The following is a 12,103-nucleotide window of genomic DNA, read 5'->3' as shown; positions in this document are numbered from 1 at the left end:
ACCGTCACTCTACGGAATTTCGACCACTTGAAGTTTGCCTCAACAATAATGCTTTCGCAGGAGCGTGGAGCGACTGGAGGGGTAACGGACGAAAAAAGGGTATGGCGCTGCTTATTACCCACCGTGCATATTCCCCATTGAAATTTTGCATTGGCATCACTGGGCTTGAACACGAAGATTCATAGAGAGGCATGATACTAATAGAAAATATTTTTCTGTTTTATCATTCGTTATAAGTATTAATGAATGTATAGTATACAGATAGAGCGTCGGGTTGTATTTTTTGGAATCAGCAGCGCTGATCACTCGCTAATTCAAATATTGAAGTGCTGCATGAGCACTTGAAGAAAAAAGATACGACGACAGAGATTCTCAACTTTGTTGACAGTTGAGTAAAGACACATTTACATCTTTACCAGAAACATTTCAACGAAAATTTTCACAACTACCACCATATATCAACTCTGCAAAACATTCTATTCGTAAATCTATAAATCGCAACGACTGTATCATGAAAGTAAATTATATGAAAATATTATATCTAACGGTTCATTATTTGAAAAAAATACTTCCATGAAATATCCAAACGTCATCCTGACGTTCACGTGTTTTGATCATTCAATCGGCAGAATGTCTACATTTGTAACATGAAAATCATTTTTCATATTTCGCGCACTCTCGTATTTAAAAAAAAAAAAATCGTTGGTGTAGTTACTCACGGTTACAGGAACGGGCCTCGATCTTCTTCCTACCTTTTTCTCCCGCGATCCTTACTTTGCGATCTCCGTTTTCCTCGACGATCCTCTCCCTCTCCGTCTTCCTCCACGATCCTTTCGCTTTCCCTCTGCCTCTACGATTCTCTTATTCTGCTCCATGGTTCTGATCATAAAGAACTTTCCCCATATTTTCAACACACTTTTCTTCCAATGTTTTTTCGTCCTCCCATGTTTGGAATTTATCATTTCACCTTTAACTTTTGTTATCACTTCACCGTATCGCAGAAACTTCACCAAATCGCGATTCATTATCACAAAGTTATATTTCCGCTGGTCTTTTTTTCGAGAACGAACTTGGATTTTTATTCACTAAAAATTTAACTTTATACCGACGCGAGAGAAAAAATTCGTTATTTAATTGTACGACCGATTGAATACGAAAATTAACATAAACGAAAAAAAATATCCCCATTTTCAGGGAGGGCTCTTCTTCACCTACTCTTCCCTAGGTTTTATCCCTAGAAAACCGTTTTTGTTGCGCAAATGGATAAGCCAATATGTCGAGTAACAGAAAGAATTGTAGTGACAAAACCTGTACCACCGTTTCATAGAGAATCGAGTGTGCCCGCGTGCGTGCACGCGTGGTCGGTTGCTCGCGTCCTATTGTTAGCATTTGACTAGTAAAAACTATTCGTAATGCTGTACATAGCTGCGGTTATACGCGTTGCGTGCGTTGCTTAGCGTGCAGCGTTTGCAACTCCGACTTATCTGCATGGAATCTTGCCTGCGCGACTTCAAAGTGATACAGAAACTGTATCGAGCTCGGAACTGTCAAACTATCCGCTATGGAGTAGATTTACTGACTGTCCGTCTTCGCTTGCCGACAACCCCATGGCTTTAGGACCGTGCGTTAGGTGCTTTGCTTTGCTTTGCGTTGCTCGGGGTATGCTTGCATCTTAGCTCGCTTGCGGACACGCGCGCGTGCGAGCATACACAAGACTCTCGAAGCTATATTACAGGCGTCACAAAACTCTTTCCGTTACTGGCCCTTGTCTCGATACTATTTTTCACGAATTACCAAAATTTTATAAATACTCATTCGTGTGCAAATTTTGTAATAATAATAACATCGAGTGCGAGGACTTCCCTATCGGCTTATCTATATAGTTGCGTCAAAAAAAGGAATCTCAGAAATTAAAGAAAAAAAATGTATATTGACAAGGAGCGAATCATTATTTTTTATTAAATTTCAACTTTAATATTCGTTACGTTGTATTTTCGTGTCTTTTATCGATTCGCACGATGTTAAGTTCTTTTATTTTGTAATTTAGATGACCGATCAGTTGCTTCAGCGAGATTGAATTTACTGTTAAAATTATGAAATAACTGTTAGAGCTACAATAATTGATAAAATTATGACCGCTACCAATTTTTATTGGTTTCTATTTTATTTGTTTATCGATTGATTGAAAAAAATTAAATCGTAAAAAAAGATTATTTTAGTCATTCAGGATAAAGTAGGATTCCACGTGTCGTATTTCGTGCCCCGTTTTCTCAATGCACTGGAATGTACAATGCGTAGCGATAACGGCACACTCACGTTCCGCGCCAATCCTCACCCTACGCCCGCCGGGCGGTGAGTGAAGCGAAAAGCGAAACGTGTTGTGCCTCTCTTCCGGACGGAGCTCCCCCTTCCTGTGCGCGCCGAGCGGGCCGAGCGACGTGAATGAAGCGAATCATGTTGCGCCTGCGCCTCTCCCCTGTTCGAGCTCCGCCCGGTGTCCGCCCGTCTCCCCTCTCTCCCGCTGGCTGACCGAACGCCTCTATCCCCACTCTGCTCTGCTACTACGCTATAGCGAATAGTCCAAACACGACCAAGCGTAAACGCGTGAAAACGTAAACACGTGAATAAGAACGAAAACAAACTGAACGAATTATCCAAAATCCATTTGTAAATATTCACCGATTAATTGCCATAATTATCAATACACAGAATTGTATGTACCGAACCGTTGAATAAATTATGATCATCCATTAAAATTATACATTATTTGTGGCGCTCTAATATTTATATATTAAGGTATTTTATCAAATTTTAATTAATATTTTTTTATTTGCGACATGGCGATTAGGAATTTGCGCCGTGCAAATTCCCCATAGTTCATCTTTTGTTGTTCACAGAGAGATTAATAACAACTTTTATCGTTTTGAATCTCGGCGTACACATTCGTTGAACAAAGAGACGCGTTATCATAGTTAAACGTAAAATTCGTGCTTTCGCTAGACAAAAATTCCGACAGATATACATATAATGTTATATTATATATATGGATGTACATATGTTCAAAAATGTTTCTTGATAAACAAAAGTGAATGTTAAATAAATATATTCGATTCATCAAGTCACATATGTGTATATACAAACTGTTAGTGCATGACTGGTGTACATATATGTAAATATTTATTATTCCCGTAATAAAAATCCAACGTGATTTTCTTTAATCGTACTAATTCATATTCAAGTGCTCATGCAGCACTTCAATATTTGAATTAGCGAGTGATCAGCACTGCTGACTCCAAAAAATACAACCCGACGCTCTATCTGTACTAAATTCATTAATACTTATAATGAATGATAAAACAGAAAAATATTTTCTATTAGTATCATGCATGCCTCTCTATGATCTTCGTGTTCAAACCCAGCAGTGATGCCAATGCAAAATTTCAATGGGGAATATGCACGGTGGGTAATGCGCCATACCGACCGTGGCCATACCCCACGTGTGACGAACATAACCTATTTTCAACAATAGAGTCTGTATTTCCATGTGATAAGTGAATTCGACTAAAGTATGTCTTTTCCGACAAAAAACTCGAGAAAAAGAAAGCCAGTTATTGCAAAAGTTGAAGAGGATCATAAAAATATTAGCGATGAATCCGAAGAAAATACGACCGAGGTAAAACATTTCAAAGAGTGCTCACTATTTTGTAGAGAGATTTGATCTGTCGGACCGCTCTGTTTTTAAATTTTTGTTCAACTTGTTGGTTATTTTTGAGTTTCGAATAGATTTTCTCATTATTCGAATAAGTATTTTATTTGTAGCCACTTACTATTTCTTACTTCGACTCACGGAATAATCTCTAATTTGACAAATATTTTTTTCGTTTTTCCTATATTCTTAAATCATTTCTAAAATTTATTGAACTTCTAGAACAGAATTTTTTCGCTTTTCATAATGTTTTCTATTTCCTATTTTTCCAAATATTTGTAGAAATTCTAAAATATTCATTACCAATCACCAATATTATTCTCCAAACCACAGCAATGCGACAACGAAGATTTACTAAAAGCAGAATTCAACGAATCTGGTGACAGCTCTGATGATGAGGAAAATGAAAGTCCAGTTGAATCAGACACTGAAAACGACCCCATCGTATTTCAGTCTGATGACGAGGATGAGCTTGATTTTGAATCAGACTCTGATGATGGCGAAGAGTCCGATGAAGATGAGGATTCCGACGAAGAAGATTCCGAGGAAAATGAAGAGGAAGACAATTCTGAAGATACTGAGGAAGATTCAAAAGTAGAAAAATCTTCATCTCTGCTCAAATCAACTAAACAGAAACAAAATCAACAAAAAGTTGAAATTAGAGTTTCTGACAAAAAAACTATTACTTCTGGGAAATCATCAGAAAATGAAAAAACTGTTCCTCGAACAAATGGAAAAATCTGTGCCAACAAGTCGGTTGAATTGAAGAATGGCAAGAACGAAAAATCTCAAGTTAAAACAAAAATCTCCAAAAAGCCAAACAAATCTAGTGACGTTAATGCAGATGGCAAAAAATCAGAAACTCTTGATGAAAGTGGAGATGAATATGAAAATGACACTTCGGATGAAGAGGATATTCGTAATACAGTTGGCAACATACCGATGAAGTGGTATGAGGATTATCCTCACATCGGTTATGATTGGGATGGCAAAAAAATTATAAAACCTCAAAAGGGTGACCAATTAGACAATTTTTTGAAAAGAATGGAAGATCCTGATTTCTGGAGAACAATTAAAGACCCTCAAACTGGACAGGATGTTGTTCTTAGTGAAGCAGATATCCAATTGATTACGAGGATACAGAAACAAAAAATTCCTGATGCTCAGTTCGATGAATATGCGGTAAGAAAAATTTCGAAGATATTTCACAGACTGAAATAAACCAAATTTTTTATCAGTACAAGCTGATTTTTTCTAAAAAAAATATTGATATCTCAACACATTTAAACCCTGCCAGTATTAATTTAATCGTGACGAAACAATTTTGATTCATTTTGTTTGAACACCTTAATCTAATTAATCAGCCTATAGTGAAACTTTTCCATCATGAATTCTCGAACGTTTTTGCACGATTTTCTGATAGCAAGCCTGGAAAAAATTTAATTTGATTTTTCCAGCCATGGGTTGAATGGTTTACATCAGAAGTGATGAAGACTCCCCTCCGTAAATTTCCCGAGCACAAACGGTCGTTCTTGCCATCAAAGCCAGAGGCAAAAAAGGTGTCCAAATTGGTGCATGCTCTGAAAATGGGCTGGATAAAGTCTTCAGCAGAAATGCAGAAAGAGCGTGAGATGAAAAAGAATGAACCGCAGTTCTATATGCTCTGGCAATCGGATGATCAGGCTGAAGAAATGCGCCGTATCCACAAACACATAGCAGCGCCGAAGAGACATTTGCCAGGACATGCAGAGAGCTACAATCCACCGCCAGAATACTTGTTCGACAAACGAGAACTTAAACAATGGAACAAACTCAAATCAACACCATGGAAGAGAAAATTACATTTCATCCCAGAAAAATATAATTCCCTAAGAGAAGTACCGGCTTACTCGAAATACATTAAAGAACGATTCCAACGATGTTTGGACTTGTATCTTTGCCCGAGAGCCCTAAAAATGAGACTAACCATCGAACCGGAAGCCCTGGTTCCACAATTACCCAGCCCTAAAGATCTCCAACCATTCCCAACAACCATGTCCATGGTTTTCACAGGGCACACTGATATGATTAGAAGCATCACTGTCGAAAGTCGAGGTCAATATATCGCTTCCGGTGGCGATGATATGACCCTCAAAAGTGAGTTTGATGTTCTATCACTGTTGAAAAAAATCTTAGGCAAATACTAAAATTGTGGGTTCTCAAAAACGTTTTGCACATATGTTTTTTAATGAGAGAAAAATGCCATTACGTGAGATGAAACTGTGCCACTTTCTTGCCATGTAAAGATATATTGTGTACTTTTTTCCAATGTCTTCGAACTTGAGCGTAAACAGAATTTTTCAGTAATTACAGTTATTAGTGGGAAAATGTGCACAAAACATGCGTGAACTCTTCTCTTCTGGTATTCAGCTCAATTCCTCATGACACTTATAGTTTTTTCGCATCTCACTATCTTTTATTTTTTTAATTAGTACCTTAATCTCAACTCTTTTTTTTCTTTGTATTTTAGTATGGGAAATAGCAACCGGCAGATGTGTGAAAACGGTACCTTGTGGTGGCGTTATCCGAAGTGTTGCTTGGTGTCCCAACGAGGCTATTTCGCTGATAGCAGTTGCAGCTGACAAAAAAGTTTTGCTCGTAAATCCTGGAGTTGGTGATCATTTGGTGACGACGAAAACTGATCAACTCTTGGAAATTATACCACAGAGTGAAGTCATAGGTAGACAATTATTCAAATTATTCCTTATCAATTTACAAGTTTCATCAAATTTTCATTTTCACACCGCTGAGCATGAACTGTTGATTAAAAAATTTACTGGTGCAATCTTCATGAATGTTCAATTTTTCAATAGCACCAATACAATAAAATTCCATTAATTTAAATTTCAGTTAGCGAACGTGTAAAAACAGCTATTCAATGGGAACAAGCAGACTCAGAATATTGGGAAAAGGGAATTAGAGTTGTTCTCAATCATTTTAAAATGGTAAAACAAGTAACTTGGCACGCAAAAGGCGATTATTTCGCTACGGTTATGCCCGATGGTCAAAATCGTTCAGTTTTGATAAATCAATTATCGAAACGCCGTTCACAATTGCCGTTCAGTCGATCCAAGGGATTGATACAGTGCGTTCTTTTCCATCCAATCAGGCCCTTCCTATTCGTAGCGGTAAAGAAAAACAATTTTTCATTTCTGACGTATTCAAAAAATACAATTTCGTCAAATATAATCAGTCAATTTTTTCCTTTTAGACCCAAAAGAACGTTCGAATTTACGACCTCGTCAAACAGGAAATGGTGAAAAAACTCTTATCGAATTCTCAATGGATTTCAACAATGGCTATCCATCCTGGTAAACTATTGAACAAAATTCATATATTACTGAACTGTACAGAAAAGTCACTTCAAAAAGAAATATTTGTCAGCCATAATTCTTTACAAATAATACGTCTTTATAATTTGTAATGAAATTATTTGAAAATTACATGACGAAATGTATTTTTGCATATTTTAGGAGGAGACAATCTTCTTGTTGGCACATACGACCGGAAAATGCTCTGGTTCGATCTCGATCTTAGCACAAAACCGTATCAAACTTTGAGATTGCATGGAACTGGAGTGCGTGGTGTAGCATTCCACAAACGTTATCCTCTTTTTGCGTCTGGAGCCGACGATCGAGGTCTCATCGTTTCGCATGGAATGGTTTACAAGTAAGAATGTTTTCAGGAAATTTTTTCATAAAAAATAAGATTGCATTTAGCGAGAAAATAGCAAAGTCCTTCAAAACGTGTGCTTATTTCGAGAAACGAATCTGTCGGAAATGATTGATCATTTAAATTTTTTATTGTCCATAAATATTTTCAGCGTGCATGTAAAAAAAATGTTTAACATTTTTTTTTTGTATATTTTAGTGATCTTCTACAAAATCCACTGATAGTGCCCCTGAAACGTTTGTGCAATCACGAGGCTTTCAACGACTTTGGAATTCTTGATGTGATGTTCCATCCAATTCAACCGTGGGTATTTTCTGCTGGTGCAGACGCGACGATACGAATGTACACGTGAAAACGGAAGAAATTTCTAGAAATTTCTATCTCCAATAAATAAAACAAAGACCATCATCGAATATACAATTTGTATAAATAATTTTATTTTCGATATATATTGATATCTTTGAAATAAAGCTAGCAACTGCTTGCTTCGGACACATTGAAGTACGGAATTGTTTTTTTTGTTTTTTTTTTTTTTTAGTACATTTTTAAACGTTCACAGGAGAACAAATTTGAAGGTTTTTATCTGACGTGCAATATAAAAAGTGTAGGGTTTTTTTCATAACTACTTTTTTCTATGGACTTAAAAAGTATAGGAACTTCTACATTGCAATAAATGCCGAGGTGACTGGATCTTTGTGTATCGTATAGTATGCGTATTAAGTACGTATTTCAGTTTGCATCGTTAAAATGGAACGAATTTCTTTAGTGCCTTTGTTTAAAAAAAAAAGAATTTTCGCATTAATTAGAATACAGATATGAAGTTTGTAAGTTTTTTAAATTCACCTAGCAAATCCGCAAGTTTTAGAGAAATGCTCTGATCATTTAAAAACATGTAGAAAAATTCCTCGAACTTTCGACAACTTTTTGTATAATTTTTTTTTTTTTTCAAGAAATTCTTGCAAAATATGGATACTACGAAGCAATTTTCAATTTCCACTACATATTGATTTTTCTAAAAACGTTTTGAAATTTTTGTATATTCATTTATATTTTTAATTTCATTTACGCTACGAAAATTGGTCAATTTTGAGGTCCATTTAGATACTAACTTACAAATCAGCAAGAAAATGCTGTGTACTTAAAAAATAAGAAAATGGTTAAAGTTTTGTCGCATTCCAACAATGAAAACTTCAGTGTCATCATATGTCGACAGGTGCATGGGCTTTTAATTCTAACTCTAAAATCTAAAGATTAATCATAGACTCGTTTATATTGTATTATGATATTTAAGTCAGAAGCGAACGTTATTTGTTTCTTGTGCCATATATATATATGATAGGACTGATTCATACGTTCAACATTTTACCAGTCCAATCATCAAGTAATTTAACGAGAATCGCTCTGACTAATGAAAATTGCACATCACAGCAACAAGAAAAAATAAAAACAATTTTTCCGGCCCTTACAGAAACCAGAAAAAAAATAAAAAAGGCGGAAATACTCGATCGTGGGCTTCAAATATTTTTTTCCAATAACATAAAACAAATTCGTTAAATAATTTTAATCTTCAACTCCGCCTTTCACATAGGACAATTGCCTAGCAAAAGAACTAAAAGTTCATTCGATTTTAATAAAAAATTCATGAATATTCTCCACAAATTCCAAGGACGGCTGCAGATCCTTAAAGAAGTAAAATTACGAAAGCGGTGTATGCCCGAGACACTGCCATTCGGGTTCTCCGCATTCGCAAGTTCGACCGGCGTGTCTGACTTGAAAAACAGTCACAACGCCGCGATTGTCATCGAACCTGCAGCTAATATGTAAATCCTGTATGAGGAAAGTATAAAATTGATTCCCCCACCGTTGTCGGAGGTAAACCGAGCGTGGATCTTCTCTGAGTACATTTTCAATAGCCCGCTTTTGTTCATCAGCCTTATCACCGAGTATTTCGTTCAATTGTGTCAACGCACGTTCATTGAAAGTCACGGAGAGCGAAAGCGTACGAGGACGCGAGATCCAGTCGGGCACTCGCACTTCAAAATTATCGGAACGATAATTCGTGACGCCTCTGGATAAACTTTCAAGATTGGAATTTATCATTCTAATATCCTGGATATTCGAGCTTGGCAGTGACGCTAAATTATGAATATTAGCGACCGTTTGCGAGGGGGTGAGAGTTTGCGATTCCAGACCCTCTTCGCCATCCGGAGCTTCTCTGACACCCATTCTAATGGGTGAATTATCCGGTCTGGAGTTCAAAGCACGTCGATTCAGAAGATCCAAGTCCGTTCCGCAAACGGTGCTTGGGCCATCAGCCCCATCGAGTAATCTCGAGTTCCGCGATGTTTCCGAGTCTCGCGTATCCTCTCTGCTACTTGAATTTTCTATTTGCGAAGATTGATTCGTAGAATTACCAGGTACAGAATTAGATCGAGTTTCTACGAGAGCGGTTGGAGAATTTTCGTAATTTTGCGAAGCATTTTGTGTGACTTCGTTGATAGAATCCGACAAATTATAGAAATTACCAGCTGTGCGTTCTTCCGTAGTCGAATTGGAACCAAAATAATTCCGAGACCGAAAATCGTCAAAATTCGGATTCCCCTCAAATTCTTCTGCTTGCAGTCTCATCGCGATTTCCTCATCTCTCGAAATATTCGGTAGCCTTGAAGTTTCTACACCATTACCAGCAGCGTGACAGTTTTCTCGCGGAGCCCGACGAGAATCGCCGTTTGTATTAAGGTCGATAAAAATTGGATTTAATCTTTGTTCCGAAGTTGTTGGATCATTTAAATCTTCTTCCCGTGCAAATTCTTCTGAAGTGTTCCCGTGTAACACTTCAGAAACTTCACGTATGTTGGTCGTTTCATCGTTTGGCCTTACTAGCATTTTTTCTATGTGCAATGGATTATCGTATTGCGGTATGTAAGGCTTTATATCCAAAACAGGCGTTTCATTCACCATGTCGACGCCTTCAAAATAAATAACGTTGTTTTCGATTCTCACAATTTTCACGAGGCTCAACCCTATAGGACATGGTCGATGAGGTGAGCGCGTCGAAAATACTCCGGTGCGGACACCGTTTAATCTTGGTGGCGCTACTTTTGCTCGAACGTGAGTCGAATCGTTTCTATGAAAGTGAAATAATATCCTGAAAAAATAATAATAAAAATAATGGTTCATTTACTAGTTTGTTGATTATTCCCTTGCCATATCTGTTTGAGTTTGAACTAAAAAAAAATTACTAAATTTGTGGTGACGGAAATAAAATCCCATAATTACCCAGTTGAGTAGAAAGCAAAAAACGATATATTTTAAATATATTTCTACTAATTTCTGTAAAACAATCTTTTAAGAAAAAAACTTCAGCGTATACGCAATTTCTAGGGATTAATACACACTTGAAGTTAAGTTGAAGTCAATCATTATAATCTATATACTTCAATTTTGTTCCAGGTATATTCATAGTTTCTTTGCCTTTTCCATTGAGCTATAGAAAATAGTTGATTCAACTCTGACAAGTGGCCAACTCGCAAAAATTAGTGGTTACTGTATGTTTTCCAAAAACCTCCAATGACATATTAGAAAGCAGAACAAAATACATTGGAACTTGGAACTACATTGGAACTGTAAGACCAAGGTTTAGTGAATACAACTTTTCATCATAAAAACTTAATAATTTTAGAGACAGATGGTTCAAACTTTATAAAAATGCAAAAAAATAGTAACTGTCAATAAATTGGTTGAAGTTTGTCATGGCCAATTCTTACCACATATGTGAAAAATCTTGTAGTCCGGACAAAGCATGTTCAGGATTTGTGAAAGTAGAGTTGAATAAAGTAACTTTTCCAGGAGCCGTTTTACAAATTCCTGGTTGCCTCGGTGTTCCTCTTTTGCTAGGAAACCCTGTGTTTATCAAACCAATTGGTTTCAATTTCAGCATTCCGTCATCGTCGAAACTCGTACTGGGTGCACTAGTTGATAGCGAAGAACTTTCAATGGTTACTGGTTTTCCATCAATGTAAGATCGGACAGCTTGCTTTATGCCATCTACATCTTTTTCCAAAATGTAGCGAAAGCTCTTAACTTGTTGCCTGCAACAAATACATTTTGATTTATAAATGCTCATGAGAAATGAAGAAAAATTCATGTCGAATTCCAATTACAAAAATCAGTAATTGACGTTTCTTGCCTCAAATTATTGATCTCTTTCCTTGCAGTATTTAACTGATTCAGTAGGTACTTGGGATCCAATTCTGGGCCCCGACGATTTGGATCCATATCTTACAGTGAGCAAAAACTGACGGATAAACAATCATATTCATAAATTAAAATAAAAGAACCATCATTTAAATGTCATACGGTGTTTACGATCAATACGTCATGCCCGTATCGAAATTTCATAAAACGTCGATGAATTTTATAAAACATTTAGCCGATGATAAAAAATAGGAACAAAATGTTTGAGTCTATAAAAAATTGCTAGAAATACCTTTTTGCCTTGTGATATTCAAAAGATAGGAAATACTTCAACACCGTGTATATTTTTGAGGTTAAACGTCATCGGCGAACGAACGAATGTACTAACGCCACTACTACTAACGCACCGTAAGAAAGAATTGCTGCCCATGAGTGATGAGTGACATGAGTGTGCGCCTTGAAGGTATTTTTTGAGCCAGAGGGCAGCAC

General features: G+C 36.7%; 2 protein-coding genes across 3 annotated transcripts; one reads left to right on the top strand and one right to left on the bottom strand.

Annotated features, from left to right (window-relative positions):
• The first annotated feature begins 3,474 nt into the window (after positions 1 to 3,474).
• On the top strand, positions 3,475 to 7,921 carry LOC122411863 (ribosome biogenesis protein BOP1 homolog). Its single transcript, XM_043420934.1, has 8 exons — positions 3,475 to 3,673; positions 4,040 to 4,888; positions 5,164 to 5,842; positions 6,216 to 6,425; positions 6,596 to 6,873; positions 6,957 to 7,056; positions 7,219 to 7,414; positions 7,616 to 7,921. Exons 1-8 carry the CDS (start codon positions 3,569 to 3,571, stop codon positions 7,767 to 7,769), a joined length of 2,571 nt encoding a protein of 856 aa, XP_043276869.1. The 5' UTR covers positions 3,475 to 3,568; the 3' UTR covers positions 7,770 to 7,921.
• LOC122411864 (tRNA (adenine(37)-N6)-methyltransferase) lies at positions 7,833 to 12,045 on the bottom strand. 2 transcript variants are annotated; one of them, XM_043420936.1, is made up of 5 exons: positions 11,907 to 12,045; positions 11,607 to 11,714; positions 11,185 to 11,508; positions 9,943 to 10,565; positions 7,833 to 9,801 (listed from the first exon to the last, which is right to left on the bottom strand). In XM_043420936.1, exons 2-5 carry the CDS (start codon positions 11,693 to 11,695, stop codon positions 9,113 to 9,115), a joined length of 1,725 nt encoding a protein of 574 aa, XP_043276871.1. In that variant the 5' UTR covers positions 11,696 to 11,714; positions 11,907 to 12,045; the 3' UTR covers positions 7,833 to 9,112. The 2 variants fall into 2 exon arrangements, with proteins under 2 accessions (XP_043276871.1, XP_043276870.1); XM_043420935.1 differs by having other exon boundaries at positions 7,833 to 10,565.
• Between the last annotated feature and the right edge of the window lie 58 nt (positions 12,046 to 12,103).

Source organism: Venturia canescens, chromosome 6 (genome assembly GCF_019457755.1).
Source record: "Venturia canescens isolate UGA chromosome 6, ASM1945775v1, whole genome shotgun sequence".
NCBI lineage: Eukaryota > Metazoa > Arthropoda > Insecta > Hymenoptera > Ichneumonidae > Venturia > Venturia canescens.
This window is presented reverse-complemented; position numbering and strand designations above follow the sequence as displayed.

Coding starts and splice junctions, on each gene's coding strand:
- LOC122411863 (XM_043420934.1), top strand. CDS start 3,569: ATGTCTTTTCCGACAAAAAACTCGAGAAAAAGAAAGCCAGTTATTGCA. Junction 4,889..5,163: donor CTCAGTTCGATGAATATGCG/GTAAGAAAAATT, acceptor TGATTTTTCCAG/CCATGGGTTGAATGGTTTAC. Junction 7,415..7,615: donor TCGCATGGAATGGTTTACAA/GTAAGAATGTTT, acceptor TGTATATTTTAG/TGATCTTCTACAAAATCCAC.
- LOC122411864 (XM_043420935.1), bottom strand. CDS start 11,695: ATGGATCCAAATCGTCGGGGCCCAGAATTGGATCCCAAGTACCTACTG. Junction 11,509..11,606: donor AAAGAGATCAATAATTTGAG/GCAAGAAACGTC, acceptor TATTTGTTGCAG/GCAACAAGTTAAGAGCTTTC. Junction 10,566..11,184: donor CAAGATTTTTCACATATGTG/GTAAGAATTGGC, acceptor TTATTTTTTCAG/GATATTATTTCACTTTCATA.